The following is a 22385-nucleotide window of genomic DNA, read 5'->3' on the forward strand; positions in this document are numbered from 1 at the left end:
CTGTGCCATTTCCATTCTTGTGGCAGGCCATTTGCAGGCTCACTTTTACCAAAGTGAAGGGTACTAACAACAGGGAAGGATACCACAATTAGAGTAGATGTGCATAACAACACCTCTGTGTTAGCAGCAAATATAAATACTGGCTACGAATTTGTCCAAATGAGTGCCAAGGCTTGAGATTTAACAGGAGAAAAATGCAAAGATTAAACTTCTACATTGGCAAAGGAAATTTAGGAAGAACGTAATTGGGCTACTAACCAAAAACTATATAGAAGGAAAAGAAGAGTATTGCATTCCTACAGAGATCCTTAAATTGCTTCAGGTACTAACGTTTTGCTAAAACATGATCTTGTGTAAGTTGAAGGCTTATATGCATTAACATATCGCAACACCTACTTGTCTCATTTAACCATCTGGGGTCTGCCACACACTTCCAATTCTACATTTGTTCAGATTTTAAAGCCGCAAAGAAGAGACCATATTTACCTTCACTTTCTACAGCAAGAAGAGAGCAATATTAAAGAATGAATACACCATTACTGTTCTAAAAATGAAATAGGAATTTGCCCATTAAGTATATTATTTGGAATAGTCTGTCAACATGACAAGGTGTTCTCACTTTATAAACAATTTTGGTGGCTTACTGTATATATAACCAATTTTAGTGGGGTAGATTGGCCATTATTAACTTCTTATTCATGCCAATAATTCAAATCAAAGAAAATGTAGAATTTTATAGAATGTATGCTCCACCTGCATGCATTACCACGTTTGTTCCAATAGCATCAAGAATGTTAAATCTACTAGTTACCAATATTTGAAGTTCGAAGGGTTCAAAACAGAAGTACTCCTAAATACTTCACCTTGGCTTATCACTGACTTAACACTCCTGCACACCTCGGATTGAGTATTAGTTTCCGGCAAAACTCCATACTGCAAAAACATTAGCAACTTCAGTGGCAACTAAGTCCACTTCCTTCCAACTTTCAAGTCTTTTGGACTCTATACCAATAATTCAGGAGAATCACTTCTCCCTCCTCTTTAAGGCCTTCCCCACTTTTTCTATTCATTGATCTACTCTACTATTATACCTGTTGGTTTATATTGCTGAACCCACTTTTCTCAAAACAAAGTTCATGAGGTGGTTGCTCTGTTCCTGCACTATGCTCATTTCCACTCACTATCTCACGCTGGGTCTACCTCTTTCTTACTCCACTTGTCTTATTTGTGTAAGAGGTAAATCCTATTTTGAGAATAGAACTAATGACAGGCATTAAATGTGGTCATCAGGCCTATATTTGAGCCTATTCATGCAGTAAGTCAACAAGCACAAATACAACAAGAACTCTTCCTATAATGCTTAAACTAAAAAAGAAACTGACTGCTGTATTTACATGCATATTAGTTTAACACATTTTAATTATATTATTGTAACAAGGCTACAGAGCATTTTACATAAATTTTCTCTTAAGCACGCAGTAACCCTGTGTATTGTCTTCTACCATTTAGAGAAAAAAAAAAAAAACTTAAGAAAACAACGAAGTCATCCAAAACATATTCTTGACATCACTTTCTTCCATACACTGAGAATCCGGCACAGTCAAAAAGTCTTACTGAAAATCCTCGTGCTATTTAGAAAATTGCATGTAAGGAAGGAAAGAGGGAAGAGAGGAAAATAGCTTAAAAAATGGGGCTTGAGCAGGCTCCTCTTCAAACTCAACTGTGAAAGTACAGGAAAAGGAGATTTTCTGTCTCTGAAACAAAACTACAGACAGATATGACACTATCTCATGACTAAACTTCAGCAGAACAACCCCACATGTACAGTGGTAGCAGTCAGGAAAACATCTGACCTTTTCAAACTCAGAGAGATTTAATCCCAGTTCTTAATGTCTTTGGCAAATATCTCAAAAAGGATATTTTTTTCTTTATAAACAGTCAACCAATCAGCATTCCAAACTACTAGAAGCCAAGGTATAAAATGCAGGTTTAAGCTGTCACATTATGCTTTCCCAAAAAGCTGGGGTGTAGCATGGAAGATAATGGAAAACAGCTTTCATACTGTTTGATCCAAAAAGTCAAACTAACTTCAGACCTCTAGCAGACTTGCGTTAAGTCAACATTTTAAACAAACAGCTCATCATGGTATTACCAGCTTGCATTTAGAGAACATCTACTTGTTTATAGCAACAAACTCAGAACACTACTGCAATTCAGAAGACAGATAAGTATGATATGAGATGCGTCCAGAAAAATTCACTTTATACTTGTGTCTTGGCACACAGTAAAAAATGCCATTCAAACACTCTTCTATTACATGTTCAAGGCAAGAAAAAAAAATCTGTTAGGACACAAAATAACAGACGTTTCCTTACATGGTTACGGTTTTCAACTTCTTGCCTAAATGCACAACAACATAAAACAAGTTTGTGGTATAACTTTAAACAACACACCTAAAAATGCAACAGCTTCATGCCCTTCTAAACCCAGGAACTGCACACAGGATCACAATTCAACACCTACTCTGTGTTTTAACTAACTGAACAACTAGTTACAAGTCAAAGATAAAGCTATCATCTAGTAAAACTTTCCAACTTCTTCAGAACAGAAATTTCACAATATTATGTACCACTAAATATATGGTAAGGATTTGAGAAATCACACAAGCAACCGGAGGAAACTGGAGACCACAGAGAAGAACAACAAGAAGAGAAAGGAATATCCTGTCAGCAAATACAAGATGACTGAACTTGGAAGTGACAAGTTGATTACTCAACAGGGGAACAAAGGGAGCGATAGAAGGAAGAAAATCAAGAGACTATTTCCAACATCACTATTCCTCTGCCCATTGAACTCTACAAAACAGTTTATATCATACTCCCCCTTCCCAGGCTGTTCTACAGACAAAACAATGGAAAGAAAATAATCCATCAATGACCATTTTAACTCAAATGAGGAATTTGATCTAGATGTTAGCACACAACGCTTCCAGGACACACAGTGGAAGAAGGGAGTCATGTACAATGTACATATATCTGACTCATTATATGTAACACCAGGCTTTTTTTTATTAGTGCACTACCACATCGTCGATCAAAATTATTTCCATTCAACATGACAAGTAGAAAAACCAAAACAATGCAAAAGTAGATACTTGTGGCAGGCTGCTTCAAAGATGGTAAGAATAGCTGAGCTACCAACTGTGAAGAAAATATCTGCTTGATTCTCATCCATTAAGCTGGCTTGCTTCTTCCCAGAACTAGAAGTTTAGGATCAAACAAGATCATCCCTCCAGATATATTCATAGAATCATAGAATAGTTTGAGTGGAAGGGACCTTAAAGTCCACCCAGTTCCAAACTCCTGCCATAGGCAGGGACACTTCCCACTAGATCAGGTTGCTCAAGGCACCATCCAACCTGACCCTGAACACCTCCAGAGATGGGGCATCCACGACTCCCCTGAGGAACCTGTGTCTCCAGCTTTCCTGTAGGCCCCCTTCAGGTACTGGAAGGTTGCTGTAAGATCTTCTTGGAGCCTTCTCTTCTACAGGCTGAACAAGCCCAACTCTCTCAGCCTGTCCTCACATGAGAGGTACTCCAGCCCTCTGATCATCTTTGTAGCCCTCCTCTGGACCCATTCCAACAGTCCCACATCCTTCTTATGTTGAGGATTCCTGAACTGGACACAAGGAAAACAAGAGGGCTGCTCCTAAACACAATACAACAGAGTAAATGCCATAAGTGATGTTAGGGACCCTGAAAATAAAAGTTAAAGAGCAGCCACAGAGATTTGAGACTTATGCTTGTAAGACAGTAGCTTATTAATACTTTGTTCTTCAACCTATGCCCTTTTGGAGAAGGAAAAAAAATAATTGTCTCATTTTTGAATGACTAATCAGACTCTGACAGACTTTTGGAGAAATGAGAGTGGAGAAGCCAAACCCTAACTGTCCTTTTGGATAACAGTTTTGGTAAATGGAAGAGCTACAATGTGGACGGACCCTCAGGAACCCACGAGTCCAAGGAAAACACTGCACCTAGTACTTCAGGTATGGAACTGTAGAAGAGGGGAAACAGCAGCATTCACAATACAATTTCCATGTGACTCCACACACACTTTCTTCCTTCCACCAGAAATTTCCCTTATTGCATAGGCAAAAAATATCCACTAAATGACCAACTACAGATATCTCGTGCAACACCTGTTTCAAGGGCCAAGTACTGCCAGAGAATTACTTCTTGCACATGACTGAAGTCTTACTGGAACTCCAAAAGATAGTTACTCTTAAGTAACATCTTAAGGCAAAACACCTGGGAGACAACTTGCATGGGCAGCAAGCCTAGAGATACGATTCCAACAGTGCATCAGTGTCCTTCGAGTTAGCCGTCTTCTACATCTCACATCCTGCAAACACTTAACTCATGCTCAGCATGACACAAAAGAGTCACTTCACAGGCTCAATAAATGTATAAGTTTGCTTTTTTCTAGGCTATAAACTCTTAAAACCAAGGAAAATTGTGAAGTTACCTTTTTACAAGGGAGTCACTGAAATCTACTGCACGAAAGAAAGTAAACCCACGTATTTTGTTTCTTTAAAGAACATAACTCTTAAACTCTTTTTCAGATATACACAGTTACAGTAACAATTAAAAAAAATAAATAAACACAACCCAAAAAAACCCTACACAACCAACCTTCCAGAAATATTCTTGAAGTTTTAGATTTATCATAGTAGTAGTATTTTTAGATTTAGTGATTGATCCCTTTATAAAAGCTAATCTAACTAAGAAGTATCAAAAATATATATGAGCAAACTCCCATCAAAAATGTAGGTTTATTACAGGTTCAAGAGGAGGTGCGAAAATCATTGAAGGACTTCGATTCATTTCTCAGCAGGTAAGGAAGAAGTAAGTATGTTTTGCTTTGTCCTGTTTTCTTGGGGTCTCCTGTTTTAAATTCAAGTTATTATCAGTCAAAAGTCTTCAACAACAGGACAGATTTTTAGAAGTTACCATGGAAAAAAATAGTATTGTTCATTGATGCTGCATGTAACTATCGAAAGCAAAACTGTCTGAAAAGAGACTCTCCTTCTTCCATACAGAAGGGAATTACTTCCACATGTGCATATTTCTCTAAAACACAAATAAATACAAATCATAAGGCAGTATTTCTAGCAATGTTTGACTCTTGTTAAGATTTGCTGTCTTTCAATGCGGACTTCAGGAATTTCATGCTCTTAAAACAAATAACGCAAAGCATTGATGATTGCATTTGACTGAGTCAGCTAATTAGTAGCTATAAAAAAAACAAGGTACGCTGCATAAGGAAACTGACAAAATGTCAAAAGCTTATTTTTCCCTTAACAATCACCCCTTAAACAAAAAGAAAAATATTTTTCTTCCTTTGCTGTTTAGTTTTAGATTATATTACACAACGCACCACTGTGACTGACAGTAGTTAACATTTAGATATTGTTGACGTGTCATATTTCAAAAGACTCCTAAAGAAAGACTGAGCTTGAAAATAATTCTGCACAGTCAAATGCAACCCAAGGAGTCAATCTGCCCTGTGCACAAATAAATATGGTATTAGCTAATGCTCTAAATTAACATGCATTAAATTTCCCGGGATGGATGTTTGAAACGTAAGTCTTCCTGGCTGGCAGACATTATTAACAACTTACATTTTCAACCAACTCAAGTTATAAATCTTTCAATAGTTTACTTGAATTACATTCTTTAGACCTACATACAGAAGTTCAACTATCTTTTAGAATCAAACAACCAACCACAATTCCAAATGCACCAGATATTTACCTAATACGGGTAGTGACTCTAAGAACTAGCGAGGCCTCTTTAAAATCCATTTTCAAGTTATACAGTGGCACACTGGGTATAAATAACATGAGATCATAGTTCTAGCATAAGTTTTTACATTCCCTAGACTCTGTTCCTATTTCTGTGGTAAATTAATTAAAATTCAAGTTTCCTTGAAAACATTTATTAAATATTTGCAGTTCACTATATATAAATATTTATTTTACAAAAATGCATATACACATAAAATCAGTCATCTCGAGATCTGGAATTACTCTGGGCAACCTCCACTACCTGCCTGTCCTCATGGGGAGAAAAATGCTTCTTATATCCAGGATGAATCTCTTACGTCAACTTATTCCCACTGCCTCTCACCCTTACAACATGCACTGTTGTGAAAATCTTCTCAATGGTCAGCTAGTGCAGACCATACTATAGTCTCCCAGGTTGACTTTTTGGCCTGTCTGCTGTTAACCAGAAATCTCTGATTCTTCATAATCTTTCAAAGATGCACCACTGCATGCAGCTCAGTGGGTCCTGTGGACACAGGTGGGTGAATTCTCTCAAGTAATCTGTGACTCAATCCTAAACCACTATTCAGAGTTCCTCTCCTCTAATTAAGCACAGTGGTCTGGGAGATCTCATCAGTGAAGAATGAGAAAAAGAAAGGGACTGAGTACCTCAGCCTTATCTGAACCTGCTGCCACTATATCACCTGCTCTCCTCAGCAACAATAACACATTCTCCTTGCTTACCCTTTTCAAAACCTGTTCTCGTTACCCTAGACATCCCTTGAAGCATCAACTCTAGGTTAGCTTTCCCTTTCCTAATACCATCCCTGTGTGCCTGGGCGCCATTTTCAAACTCCTGTTCAGTAATTCATCTCTGCCTCTAGATCCTGCACATTGCCTGCTTGCATTGGAGCTTGGCCATGAGCTCCCTGAGCAGCAGAAACTAAACCTTCTCACAACTAGAGGATGCTGCCAGCTTTCCTGAGCCCTTCAGAGCTGTCTTCTATGGGATCCCAGATATCAACTTCTGAAGAAGTCAGCATTTGCTCTCTAGAACGCCAGGGTCTATAACCTCCTACTCCCTCCCATCAGGATCTTGAACCACACTATTTCATGGTCACTGCAGTGAAGAGTACCCACATTACTATATATCCAACCAGTTCTCCCATTTTAGGGAACAGGAAATCCAGCTGTACGTAACCTCCAGTTGTCCTCTCAGTACTTTTATCAATAAGTTGTCCCTGATAGTCTCCAGAAATCTAGTTTGTGTCCTGCTGTGTTGGAATTCCAGCATATGTCAGGATGCTTATTAAAGTTCCCCACGGGAACCACAGACTGTTATCCAGAGACTTCCCTGCCTTTAAAGAAAGGTTGTACCTTTCCAACCTCATCCCAAGGAGGGTGGTCTGTAAGAGCTTAACCAGGATGGTACCCTTTACCAGCCTCTGCTCGTACCTTGACCCACAAAGTCTCACCTTAAATTGTTATCTTGTCCCCCACAAGCACCACATATGTTTGAGGTGCTCCTTCACAACAAAGGCAACACCCGTCTTTATCATCCCTGCTCGTCTTTCCTGAAGAGCCTGTATCTGTCCATCACACCACTTCATAAATTCACAGCCCACTCACACCTTGAGAACTTTCCTGGTCCCACAACTAAAATGCTACTAGAGCTAAGAAATATCCAGAGAACAGCAACAATGCAGGTTAGAATTTAGAGCATATTCTATATTGGCAACAACTCAGTAGTCAGCTTGGAAAGAGAGATCACTGATCTTCTGAAAGACAGTATGACAGCAGTCCACAGAACCGTAATGACAATCAACCTTTAACTGTCTCGTCCACCGAGAGACACAGAGGCCACCTTCAGACAAAACTACTGGGAGCCAGGTTCAAAAAACAAACAAAAATTAGGTGGGTTTTTTATGCAATAGGGAGCATAACTATGGAATTTGTACTCAAAGAACCCAATGGGTAAGAAGTTTGCAAGACTGAAGGGAGATAAGTACATAAAAGAGAAGTCCAGTGGGGATTACCAACTCAACAAACTAGAAATGATCACGAAAATTCCAAGATGAAAGCATATGAAGGCTTGGGAGTGTTTTAACAGCACAGCATCACGTATACTGTTCGTATCCCTGTAAGCATCCATTTGCAGAACTCACTAGGCAGAACACTGATCTCAATGGACGTAGCCTGAAATACATCAACCGTCACTATGAAAGTAAGACTATTAGTTTATCTGAAGTGCTTCAGCCTGACATTTTTTTAAATGGCTATTAAATATTTTATTTGCTTCCTCTCAAATTCAGACTATGAAAAATTACAATATACTGAATTTGCTTCTTGTGGACTAAAAATATGTTTCCCCCATTGTATTGCAGTTTCACCAGTTTTCTGTGGGTTTGGATGCTTTTGCACATATCTACAGATTTAGAGAAACACTCAGATTCATCAATCACTTATTAAAAAAACTCTTAAAAGATGGATCCATAAAGTTTATGTACAATGAATTATTTATGTTAGAACATTAGATATCAGTGGACAAATTGCAGTATCTGTACTAATTTCCCTAGTGACTATCTTTAAAAACAAAAAAGGTAGCTTTTAATGCAGCGACTTATACACAAAAAAAGACAGCACACAGATTTGCTGTATTAGGTACAACAACCCAAAGCAGACACAACTGCATCTATATCAGACCTTCATTTTCCTCATTCTCAAGTTTATTTCTCTATCAGCTAGCCCTTCTTTAACACTACTCAGTTATCTACTTCCTTGTAGCTATTCTAGTAAGCACTCCATGACTGACAATGTCTCAATGGTTGTCAAGCACTGGAACACACTGCCCATGGAAGTGATAAAGTCACTGCTTTTGAGGTATTTAAAATATATGTAGATGTGGCACTTAAGGACATGGGTTTGTGCCAGCGTTAAGTTTACAGCTGGACTCTGATAAAATCATAGAAAGGTTTGGGTTGTAAGAGACCTTAAAGATCAGCCAGTTGCAACCCTCTTGCCATGGGCAGGGACACCATGCACAAGATCAGGTTGCTCATAGCCTCATCCAACCTGGCCTTTAACACCTTCAGGGATGGGGCTTCCACAACTTCTCTGGATAACCTACTCCATTGCCTCAACACCTTCACAGTGAAGTTTCTTCTTAATATCTAATCTAAATCTACCCTCTTAGAGCTTAAAATCATTAGCCTTCATCCTACCACCGTACTCTCTGATAAAGAGCCCCTCCTCATCTTTCCTGTAGGTCCCCTTCAAGTACTGAAAGGCTGCTATAATGTCTCTCCAGATACTCGTCTCTAGGCTGAACAACATTGACTCTCTTGTCCTGTCCCCATAGGGGAGGTCCTTCACCCCTCTGATCATCTTTGTGCCCCTCCTTCAGGCTTGCTGTAACAGATCCATGTCCTCCCTATGCTGACAACTCCAGAACTGAACACAGCACTCCAGGTTAGGTCTCACAAGAGTAGAGCAGAGGGGCAGAATCACTTCCCTCAATCTGTTACACAGATTCTGTGTTTCTGTGATTTCCTCTACTTACCTCCATTGTGAGCCTCCTCCTTTCAGCCATTTGTGTGCATTCTTTTTAATATAAAAAGTCTGTTCTGGATATGTAATTTAATTTTCACATTTTTAGGCATCTATAATTGTCACTGGTCTCAGCATTAGCTGCAGACACCCAGGATCTTCACAGGTTCAACTCTGTCTTCAACAACTTCTTAGTAAGAAACATTTTGAAGCTTTGCTTAGTTATGCTACAGTACTTTCTACACTTCATAGTCACAGATAAACATGTTAAGAGATTCAACAAATAAGTAATGCTCAAAAACATACCATGCAGTGTCCTAAACTTTCCCGGAGAACAGATATCTTAAGTTATCCTCCACAAACAAGATAACTCACCTCACATTAATACAATGAAGAGCATACACAGCTAATCAAAGAGGGGGCTTACCTGAATGACAGCACTAAACCAGCATGTGTTGCCAACATTCTTTAATCCTACTGGACAGTTGTCTTGCCGCTTTCGATCATAAGGGTTTGGAGAGTCACTCCATACCTCTGGATGTGTCCTCTTTAAACTTGCTTTATTTTCTGCAATACTGGCTTCTAGAACTCTTTGGGAACAGAAGGGAGGGAAAGATGTCAGCAAAAGCAAAACCAAAGAAAGGAATAGTAAAACACCTTCCGTTACTAACAGAGTTTCCTAATTACATCATTCCCTAGCTTACTGTTGCTGAACTTGGTTTTAAATTCATATGCAATAATACGTCTTCAAAAGTAAGATGCTATTTTACTTTAAGTTATCTTAAAGCAATCCCATTAGCTTCTGGAGAATGGTATGAGCAAGTGAGTGCATCTCCTGTGAGAGGTCTAGATATAAGAGCTAAGTCTGTAAGCCATCAATTATTTAAGAACCAGATTCAAGTAGGATGGACAATAAGAAATTTTAGGGAGCATTATTAGTGTAGTACTTCTATCTACAAATGCTTTTATTGTTATGTAAAGCACAAAGTCACCAATATTTACTCTACTGGCAAGGAAAACAAAGCTAGCTAGGTAGCTTTCAAAAACGGAAGACACTTTTTTAGTTTCCATTTTTGCAACTTATACAACTGTATTTATTACTTTACATAGCAAGTAATTATTTTATGAGCCATGAAAAGACATGTCTCCACAATTTTTTAAATGCCAGCCTGCAAGTTAATTGTACACTTCAAGGACCGCATTCTTAGGAAACTATTCCTATGTGACATATGCTGAATGTCCATATTTCACATGACAGTAAGATCTGATGTGCATTATGCTCCCAAAGTCAAGGTTCTCAACACAGTATTTCTGTATCAGCACATATCCTTAGCCTGGTGACAAGAAACACCTTAAATGTAATTTGTGGCAGCCACATAGTCTAAATAGAAAGATGGAGATGGACACAGTCAGGTCGTATAACAATGGCTATAACTGATAAGCAAAGTTGCCTAGAGTGTGCACCACTTACTATCCCCAAGCATTTCATCCGAGTATCATACAAAAGGTTGGGCTGCTATTGAATGACTACATTTGCCAATCACAGGAGCTGCATAAGAAACTTTGAAGCAGTCTGCGCAGCCTTAGGGGTTGCCCCCTTCACTAGACTCACTAAACATCAAAGATGGGCTGGTCAGTAAATGGAGTTACTACACAAAGCTTCAATGCATTAGGAAACAAACAAAGAAACAGGGGACCAAACCACAGGATGCAACCCCTCAGTTTCCTAACTGTAAATTTTTGTTTAAAGCTCTGCTCCTGTCAAAGTAAGAAAAGCTATCTTGCAAGATATACAAGAACTATGAAGCACTATCTGAATTTACAGTAGATAACTGCTTTTGGGGAACATACTAATTTGCTATTGCTACTTATTTTGAAAAAAAATAGAAACGCTCAGAAGCTGAGAGCCCATTTGCTTTAAATACCACTTTTATATCAATGTATCGTGGAAGGACCTATAAACTTGGCCAATTTCTGATATTTAGATTTTGACATATAAACTCAAACAGCATATCATCTTTTCAAAAGACACTGAAAGGACAGGCTTATAATCCTCTAAGGCTTTCTGCTCTGATGTCTCTTAATATATAGAGGTGGAAACTGCTTCTTCAGTGTAAAAGGCTCTTACACTACATATAATAATGTTATCTTGCAAGTAAACCCCAAAACGTAAAGACACAGTCAAATTCGTTTCCATTCTCACTGATACAATCCTTCAAAAGTGTGAGATGAGCAGTGCATGTCTCCTTAGAGTAAAAAGTATTTGCTGGGGAAATTATAAATTAATTCAAAACAAATGTCATACATATTTCAAATGATTTCTCCTTCAGCTAGAATTACCTAAACTCCTGTTTAAACTAAATTCAAGGGACCTTTAAAACTGATGGGAAGATTTTGACAGACTGGAAAAAATTTAGAATGATGTTATAACAACAACAGTACCTATTCCATACCACTTTTGTTTCAGGGAAATAATCAAACTTCTTCCCTCCCCCGGCTCAGGAATATTTCAAGATATTTCAAGATACAAGTTCAGAAATATATATATATTCCCCAAACTGAAATAGCTCCTTGACCCCAAGGTATTACCATTTACCTACTTAATTAACTACTAAAATGTCTTCCTGTATTTGTTTGCATTTCTTTAGCAGGTGAGGGATTTCCTGCTTTCTAGCTCCACCTCAACTCTGTTTCCATGTCTTAATAAAGTACGTGCTTCTCAAGGCTTCATTATATTTTTCCTTATTTTCAGTCATAACATTATCTGTCCTCAGAGAGCATGTGCAATAGCTGTACATCCTATGTGCCAAATTCATTTTCAGTCACAATAATAGCTGTGATGTGAAACAAAATTAAAGTGAGCACAGTAAACAGGAATCTAATAATCAGCTCAAAAGTTACAAAAATAACTGTATTTACTAGCATAGTGAGTATAGCTCTTACGCTATAATGTTCACTATATTCATACTATGTTCATTATATTCATACATTCCTGACTTGGAAGACTATGACAAAGAATCTCTCTCACACACTGTTTTCAATAAAGTGTACTAGATTTCTGGAAGGATGCTCAAGGATCCAGCAATTCCGATTACATGGCTCAAACACCCTCTTTGTGACCCTCAGAGACCACAGCAGCAGTCACTAGCAACAGAGCCATAAGCTACATGCAGGGTATAGCATGTATCCAGTCCCATTGGAACAAAGGCTTCCCCACCTCTAAGTGCTGGAATCTTGTTTGTAGGAAAACTCTGAAGTCAGGGTTAGTAAATGCCAGCTTTGGCATGGGACTTGCAAACAGGGTTTTATTTCTCTCCATAACACGCTGGGAACTGCGGAACAGCTTTCAAGAGCTGCTTGCATGAGGCCAAACAATGCCAGACAATGCAATAAGCCTCAGGCAACGCAAGTCCACAGCATAAACGTTCAGCCACACCATTTTGAGGAAGCACACTAAACATGCTGCAAAAAAGCTCACTCTGGCAAGCTACTCAGCAAAAAGAGCAAAGAAAGGTTGTTCTATCAGGACGGTCTTCTAACTAAACATCAAGCAACATCCCTAATCCCACAACCCTCCTCAGTTTCACCACTGATCTAAAACACACAATGCTTCGCCACAGTCCCCAGCAGTTCCAATGACCACGCTTAAAAAAAAAAAAAAAAGAAAAAGAAAAAAAAGTCCAGGGGTTTTGGACATCCTTATGCACTTACAGTATGGGCTCTCATCTCAATATGGCTACTACGCTAGGCACAACAGGGGCCAGCTAATTTTTCCTTTCAGTTACAAATTTTACTATCTTCTGCAGTGAAGGCCTATTTGGTCAGCCTCATTCTCCTTCAATTCATGAAAAATAATATAAACAGGAGAAAATTTTGGATTAGGAAATACACTGATTATGCATATTTCCCTGGGAGAGTTAAAGAGAGAACAGTAAAAAAACCACTTTAAACATGCCACATACATGATGCTCAGCTTGGACAACTGGACATTTCAACTACACTCATCTCAGCAATCATAACGGCCCTCATTAAGTAGCACAAGGCAATTACATCCAGGAAGACAAATCCTACGTGCATTACATTAATTACAGAAGTCGAGAAATTCCATCAATGCTCCCTTGGAAACCTTAACAAAATCATTGCAAATTAGGTTCCAAACTACTATGAATACCTTTGAAGAAAACATCTTCCACACCAAACACTATTAAAATATGCACACATCCTACATTATTAAAAATAAAAGATTTCCATAGTCTAATTTGCTTATTATGGACTTGCTTGATTTCTGCTTCTTATTTAACTTACAAAAACAAAAGTAAAAGGCTGCAGCTTGACTTGTTTACAACCAGTGTTCCCCTTTTTGTTTTGAGAAGTCCTGCACAGACACTGTGCTTTCTTTTGGAATGCCAACATTCTTCTGTAGGGTGTTAACTACAAAGTGATTTTTTCATTTAAAAGTAAAAAAAAAATAAATCTGAAGTACTATGCTTAAGGAAACTGATTGATAAGTTCAGATCAAGAATTCTGAACTTCCTGTATTTGTACAACTCGGACACGATTTGCAATCAACTCAGAGAGTGTTTTAGTAGGTCACTGATTTAATCCACCACCCCTATGCTGCCAAAACTCTCTAGATTTTCACTCTTCCCTGCCTCCATTCACAAGCAGAGTCCCATTTCTCTTCCTTGTGCCACGATACACTGAATCTTTTACTGAATAGCTTTTTTATGGCTTTGGGAAACAAATTCATGCAACAAATGCTCCAAAGACTACTACAGCAAGTACTGAGTATGTGGTACGGTGTCTAGGTCATATCCCTCTTGGTAGCAACAAGCTCTTAATTTGGTACATGCTGTTGTGTGTGATTATGCCATCAAATATACATCTCATCAGAGCACCAACATGTTTCTCTGTATGTAACTGAACAGACTGTCTACGTGCCCTTGTACATATGGGGAAAAAAATGCATACTTTGTTGTTTTCTGTAACCTGAAAATATACACCATAATTTAAGTAGAATGTATTCATAATACTTAGTTATGGGCTAAGCAAATAAGGCACAAATGTCTTTCTAGTCTGAGAAGTGAAAAACAAATTCTACAGGAAAAAAACAAGGTTTCAAGGCTCCCAAGAAGCGATCACAGCAGAAGCATCCAAAGCTTGGGGAAGCCAAAAAAAAAAAGAGCGGAAAAATATTTCTACTTCCAGAAATAGGTCCATCTTTCTGAATGTCTGCCTGAATTACAGCTGCAATTATGACAATTTTGTCCTTCAAAAAGGAACATGCAAGAGCTGAATTTCTGAATCAAAACTGGACAGAACTTCCGCCCTAATCTTGTATACATGCACATACTGAGGCCTTAGAAAAAAACATTCCTTAAAAAACTTCCAATTATTAATGAGAATATAAACCCCTTTCATCCCATCTGTCTCTCCTAAAATAAGCTAGCTTAAACTCACATAAGATGGCTTTTATCACAAATGGGGAAAGGAAGGTGTATGTTTATTCTCACAATTAGTACACTGATTTTTCAAAAGGAAAAAGAAAATTAGTGTAGACAAGGTAACATTCTCCAAGTGCTCATAGTTGGACTTTTCTGATAAACTATTTAACTGCTAAATACAGCGAACTGAAGAAAAGAATTATTGTGGTAAATCTCTCCCATCTAAATAATTTTTTTTATAAAATTAGTCTTTTACAAGGAGGCTTAACCTTGTAAAAGCTTAACCTGCTTAACCTTGTCAAATCACTGCCCTTTCCCCCTAGAACAAGACCAGCAACAGATGAAAGAATCCAAATATTCCTCCCAAGGCTGGCCAGATGAAAAGAAAACAATATTCTTCCTACAGAACGCTATAGTCAGGCTTGGTTCAAGTCCCAAATACTTCAGAATTATATTTTCATATAAACACACACACTGTACAAAAAGTCACTGTAAAATCTGATCAAAGGTTAACTTAGACTCTTATCACATCCAACTTGAGAAAGTTAAGTTCATAAAACTTTAAACTGAGAAGTTAACTTCACTCAAAGCTTTTAAAACCTATTTGTTAAGCAGGTTAATAAAATAGTTCAGCTAAAATACAGCAGTTCCTCTTAGTATACTCAAGTCATAGCATTACTAACCCCCTCCTCAATCTCAGCCTTAGCACAGAGGTAAGAAAATGTTACTGTAAAGCAAACACTGCAAGAAACGGGACAAAGAATTTATTAGCTTAATTATATTTTTCATTGCTATTTACCTGACACACAAGAGAAACATTTAGTTTTAGGTCCTACTTAAATATGACTGTAATCCTCTATCTCCATTCACTTCCTCAATATTTTAACAAACACATCAACATGACACATACTAATAAATCCTAGCCCACACGTAACAGACTGTTTTCCAGCGTAGAACATACAATACATTAAAGCAACATCCTGAAGCCAGGCATATCAGTAGCACAAGTGAAAATAAACAAGTTATTCTTTGTTAAATTAAAAGTTTAAAAAAAAACAATACAGGCCAATCTCCAACTCTTTAATTTAATTTCTGCTTTATATAAGTTGTTCGTTTACCTGCTAATGGCTTGTTCCTCATCTGTTATTCCAGTCTCCCTGAATGCCCTGTTTGATTCCTCCAAACTCAAGGCAATTGCCCTCTGAAGATCATCTTTATCATCTCCAGTGAGATCAATCACATCTGAAAAGCAAAACTATCTTTCTCAAAATTAAAAGTGAAACAGAATGAAAGGCAAGTTTTACTGTAGAGGAGAGAGAGCCCACGTGGATTGCTGAGCACCATTCAGTCCATCCCTCCTGCACCCTTCCAACCACTAACCCTGCTAACAACTCCAAGCCAAATAAAAACCTTCAGCAGCTTGCTCTTCCCAAGATATGATGGGCAACAGTCTTCCTTCCTCCTAATGATCTTAAAGTTTCACAAAGCTATGGAACAAATCTAGGAATCCATAGTTCCTGAAAAAAAAAGCAATACACTTAAATGTATTACTTCAACTACCATAATCAGTTGCTTCCAGGAAACATATCACGAAGACAACCTTCTCTTCAAAAGGATACCTTATCTGAGCATAGTTGGTTTTCCCTCCTGATGGAGGAATATGTGCAGAGTTTTCCCAGTACAACCCCAAATTCTGTTTCTGTGCATTTGGTGAGCCAAATACTTTCATACGGTTTCGTAACATGTGGGAGAATTCCTTACATAAATATTTTCTATCCTGTTGGTGCACTCCTTTTCTGAATGTATTTTAGTGCAATTTCTGTCTACTGGAAGAATCCCATCTCAACAGTATAATCAAGAAAAATACTGAAGTCAAAATGAGGATCCATACTTGGACATATGGGGAATGCTGGATGACCTACTGATTGAGTAAAAAAGATGAAAACAACTCTACTTCTGCTTTCCTCTCCAGCTTCCATTATCTAAAAGACTGGATACTACCATCCTCTGTAAACCTCCCTGTTTCCTGAGTGCAGCAACAGCACTTCCCCTCCTAAGCAAGAAAGAATTTCACTACCCACATCACACCATGACACCAATCATCCCCACATTTGACAGAGCTACACTTCCAGAGCAGCCCGGTCCAACAGTCAACTGCACAAGACCTTCAAGGAAAGCCAAGGTCATTGGTTATCACAATTTTGAGGGCCAAAAGCCTCTTTTTCCAAGTCAAAAAAGCGGAGAAAGTACAAAAAGAGACTTTTATGTGCAATTAGACAGCCATGTACATGGAGCATTGGCTGGCTTCAGTCTCCCTCCTCAAAGGCCAAAGTTTACCCAAAGAGCTAGGAAAGGGACTCCAGCCTGCTGTTTGGACAGTAGAAACTAAAGGACTATAGCAGAGGCAGATACTGGTTCAAAACTGGCAATTGCTCACAGAGATGAGCAGCTTGCCTGCATTTCTCCTTCCACAGGCCAGCTCAATCACTCATACCCAAAGAGCTTCTCCACCTAGCCTTGAATCTTCTTCTGGATGGGCTGACTCATCACAGAGACCGCTTCCCCTACTTGCCAAAGTTTACTCGTCTGTGTCATTTCTAATCAGATCAAAACAAAACACTGAAGTTACGATACAAAAATCATTGCCATAGATGTGTATGAACAGAAAATCGGATGACTTGTCCTCACAGAAAGCTGAAACTTAAAAGATTTTGTAAAAGAAGTGTTTCGCTTAACACCAATGTCTTCAAAAATCAGCTTTCAGCTTAGCCTTTTCTTCCTCCAAATAAAGATGGCTGAATTACTGTTTTATTTAGTGAGCTTTTAAAGGAATCATTCTTGACTACAGAGTACACTGGACGCTCTGTCATGATCTGGAAGTATGGAAAAACACTATGACCACAAAACTAGCACCTCACAAAACTCACAGTTTTCTTATGTCTTTTATCGTCAGCTCAGATCTTCCAGCATATCAGGATATTTCAACTCAGATGTCTTAAATTCTCCTTCAGAAGTACTAAAGCAACTACAAGAACTACCAGCAGAAGCCTCACCCAGAAGAGTTTTGATACATCAGCTGCTATGTTGAAAAAATGTATTTCAGGCTAAAATAATACCTGAACCTGGGTTACATGTAAGCATGTCTCTATTCTTCAGCTCGAGAGCAGAAGAAAGGTCAACAGCAATGAGAGGATCCCATGAGTACCCACTGTACCTGTTATGCTCTAAAATGTGGTGCTTCATTTTCTACCCATTTGCAGGTAGTCACACACAAGCACCTCATCTCCACTGGACACAAGATGTTTTTCTGCAAGTAGTAACAATGGTTGTAACTAAAGAAGGAGTAAACCTCAATCCAGCAGATGCATATACTGATGGAGAAGGAAGGGATTACTCCAATCAACTACTTACAGAGGGGAATATTCCTTTTGCTAGTCTCTAGTCAGATAAAGAGTGATGAAATTTTTACACAACAACAGAGAAGAAAGTAAGCTCCTTTATATAGGGAGTATTTTCCAGAAAAGACCACATAGCTTGCAGCTGGGTTATGAGTTCAACAAAAGCTCCGTTACACAAAAAAAAAAAAAAAAAAAAAAAAGGAAAAAACACACCCCACCACACAAAAAAACCCGCTATCGTGGTCAACTCCAACTCACACTTGCATTAAATTATTCAGCTTCTTTTCACCTCCCTAGCTCCTTAATCTTTATTAATATGTATGACCACTCCATGTGTTCACAAGTTTATTACCATTCATATTACCAACAATTCCATCACTTTATTACTAAAGCCTCAAATCCTTGACTTCCACTTGCTTTCAAGAAAGTTTCCTTTCGCATGCAAGGGTTTTGGAGCAGACAATAAAGATGTTGTTTTCACATATATATTGTTCCTGATGTGCATAAGAAAAGACACTACAGTGAAGATCTCCTGCCAGATACTACCACCACATGTGAGTGGTGCCATTAATTCGTGTCACAGAATGCTTACGTAGCATATCTTATGTCAGAAAAATATACTTCTAAATATCAGTTGATCCATGGTAACACACTCCATGCAAACTTTTTGCTTGTAGCAAATGTAAAATCAAAATGTTTTGGAGATTGAAGCTACTGTATTTCACCTCATTTGCAGTACTTGGAGCAGGCCTAAGGTCTTTTTCAGCATCTCAGCTGACACTAACTCATTAAGCTGCAACAGCTCACCCAAGACTTGAATCTTAAATCACAGGATCATAAAGAGGAGATCTCAATAGAAGTCGTAACAGCAAGGGAATGATCTAAGACTAAACTCTTCTCTTTAAAAAAAAAAAAAAAATATATATATATATATATAAGCTCATATATATATGAGCTTGACTGCACATTTTGCAATCCTATCAGTTAGTTATAGATTATACACATACATATAGTATATGAAATTTATGCCAAAATTTATTTGGCGAGGGGGAGCAGGTGTGTTTTTAAAGTACCTTCATGTTTTGTAAATTCTTACATGGGGACAAGGGGATTCCCTTTTTTTTAGTGAAAAGATATGAAAATTTCAAGCAGTTTTTCTACAAGTATGACTGCTTTGCTTTCTCTCTTAATCGTTAACAAATTCAACATTAACCTAGCTCTGAAATGCTTATTTCACTTCACTTTTATAGTGCTAATTCAAACCTGTGACTTTATTTTACAGCAATCAGTAGTGGAATTGATCCACGAAACTGATCTACTCAAGTTTCCCATGTGACCAACTGATTTCTGTGTTTAAGGTCTGAGTCTGAAGGAAAAAAAAGCAGCCAACTTTTACGCAAAGTATTTATCAAACACACCAGTTTCCTGCGACAGGTTGAAAGATGCATTTCATAAAAGGCATTAAAAATAATGCCATTTATCCAATTTTATAGTACCAGCCTTTAATTTACATATGTTGATTTTGTAAACCTTTTGTAAAACTTCAGTTCTCAGTGGCTCATCTTCAGAGGTACATTTTATTGTACGTCATGCAGCCTTAGAAAATGCAAATATTTTTAACTAAGCTATAGACTACCAAATAAACAAAAAAAAAGTCTGCTTCTAAAAAAATTCTTAATGAACAATGAAGCTGCTCATCAAACGAGTCTGGCTTAATACATGCATGTTTATTCAACTAAAATTAATATGCAGAATTAATCAAGTGTTTCACTAAGAAATATATTTTTCGATTAAAACATTATAATATAATCCTGTGTGCTTCTGGTACTTAAGATCCAGAGAGTTTGACACAGTTTGTAATTCTACAAAGAAATTTTAAGTCGTACATTGAAATTCGTGACAAATGTGCTAATCTATATATAGTAAATTCACACACCATATATAGCAATAGATAGATGGATAGATAGATATCTATCTTCTTTTCTAAAACAACTTCTTATCAATCTGTTTACTTAGGAAGTCTCCATCATCATTTAAATAAATGTTTCGTACTCAGAAATCGTCTAGGTCATTAAAATAATTACTGCATTACTGATTTGTTACTTATACCAGGAAGAGGCAGAGAGTAGGAGCTTCAAACTTAAGTAGGCTGGGAAACTCAGCATGAGAGACAGATCTGAAGTAGAAGTTGAACCTAGCGACAGGCAATAAACGACCAGTGACACACCTGCTGGCGCAAGGAGAGGAAAATTAAGGGGCAGGCCTGCTGTGTTTAGTAAACAAGTGCAAAGCATGGAAATTCAGCAAGACTCAATTTCAACATATCAATAATATAAAAAGGGAAAAAGAAGAAGTTGAGACTACATCAGTCGTGTTTACTACAAGCAGAGCTAAGCAAGATCCTGTATTTTACTGTCTATTCTGCGATGTTAAATCTCATGACGGTCTTGAGATCCTACTTGAAAAATTAAAGGAAATTAATTGGCTGTATATGACAGTTCCAGTTAAAACTAGATGTGGAAAGAACACAGAGCATCCCAACAGCCATGTAGAAAGAACACAGAGCATCCCAACAGCCGCCTAGCCAACCCAAACAGCTCTATTGATGAAAGAGCCAGCAAACATTAGCTACCTTCCTCATCTAGGCTGCATTTATGCTGTCCTAGGATGCTAACACCTTAAACTGACAATTCTCACACTGATAGGTATCGGAAGGAGAGAGGTAGTCACAGAACAAAGGAAAAAGTGAATCTGTAAGATGGAAGGAGGACCCCCAAGATACAAGACTCCTGACATTTTGAAGCAGGGACTCTGCTACATGAAGCTGGAGACACTCCCAGGAATCTGTGTGGAGATGACACAAATAATCTTTGAAATAGAAGGAAGTGTCATGAAGACACATAGTGATATCCAAGTTACATAAGTCGACAGAAGAAACTAGTATCAAATTCTACTCAAAGAAACAACGAAATGCACAAGAAAATGCACAGCTATAGAACAAGGACTGACTAGGACTTGCGCCAAGAAGGATCTAGGACCTACAGCTGATTTATGTTCAGCCTGCAATTCACATCATGACAATGTTGAAGAAAACATGAAGCATTCCACTGAGGTATTCTGTCACAGTACTACATGGACATCTATGAACATTCACCCATTTCTCTTAAGCTGAAGGATTGGCTACTCTTTTAAGTGCCACAGTTCCCAAAAAGGGAGAATCTATTAGAGAAGGTCTAGAAGAGTGGAAAAAAAAAAATTGGCAATAGGCATAGGAAACGCATCCACAGACTTGGAAAGAATTTGGGCTGTTTAGTTTAGATCTCAGAAAGTCTGAGCAGACATTATGATACACCAGCATGCAACACTTCAGAGATAAAAGCAATAAAGTGTGCTATAATCTCCACAGATGATAGCATGAAGAATAAAGGACCTAACCTGAAGAAAGCGGGATTTAGGCAAGACATTAGGAGTCTAAAAGTAAGGACAGTGAAGCATCAAAACAAATTACTCTATAAACTTTTCAAAGTCTTTACAACAGAAGGTTTTTTAAGAAATGTTATATAAACATCACTCCAGGAGGGTTTAGGTGCAGTTAAATCTATCTCACAGAAAGAACTGACCGAATTACTTTGAAACATACACAAAGGCTCAATCTCTAGGAACAAGAAAATATACAAAGCCAAGTCCCTAGAAGCAATTAAGTCTTCAACCCTTAAGTTAGTGAGTGTCATTTTCTAGTTACATTGCATTGTGCCCTTATAAAAAGACTTAAAATCTTTTGTTTCGACCATAGAACGTGCAATTGCAAAGACTAATAATTTAATTTTTCGTGAAAAGGATTTTTTAGTTTTCAAAAGAAGGGAGAGAGAGTATTTGTCTTGACAGCTGTTTCATTTGAAGACAATACAACTTCTAAAATACATGTCCTCTCTTCATTCTGCTGCTTCCTTTAACCCTGGGTTCTGCAAGTTTCTCAAATAAGAAGGAAATGGATATATGCTTAGCAATACAACAGTTCTGTCGTGTAGCCACAGATGAAAATACACTTAATTACTTCAATTAGGAAAAAAAGGTTTCTAGAGAAATCAATAAACTAAAAATAGTGGAAAGCACGACCAAACTTCTTTTGCTTTGCTTTAAGTGCAGTGCCTAGGATTCATGCTACTAA

The 22385-nt window shown here is 37.9% G+C and overlaps 1 protein-coding gene across 4 annotated transcripts in view; it reads right to left on the bottom strand.

Annotated features, from left to right (window-relative positions):
- The window catches only part of USP25 (ubiquitin specific peptidase 25), a 91334-nt gene that overhangs the window by 46166 nt on the left and 22783 nt on the right, over nucleotides 1-22385 (bottom strand). For 3 of the 4 annotated variants that reach the window (XM_054065467.1, XM_054065477.1, XM_054065487.1), the window contains exons 4-5: nucleotides 15938-16061; nucleotides 9803-9965 (exon numbers count right to left, since the gene is read on the bottom strand). In XM_054065467.1, coding sequence (XP_053921442.1) covers nucleotides 9803-9965; nucleotides 15938-16061 — 287 coding nt within the window. The remainder of the gene's footprint in view (nucleotides 1-9802; nucleotides 9966-15937; nucleotides 16062-22385) is intronic. The other variant, XM_054065498.1, reaches the window with a different exon arrangement.

The sequence above is a fragment of the Cuculus canorus genome, chromosome 1 (genome assembly GCF_017976375.1).
Source record: "Cuculus canorus isolate bCucCan1 chromosome 1, bCucCan1.pri, whole genome shotgun sequence".
Taxonomy (NCBI): domain Eukaryota; kingdom Metazoa; phylum Chordata; class Aves; order Cuculiformes; family Cuculidae; genus Cuculus; species Cuculus canorus.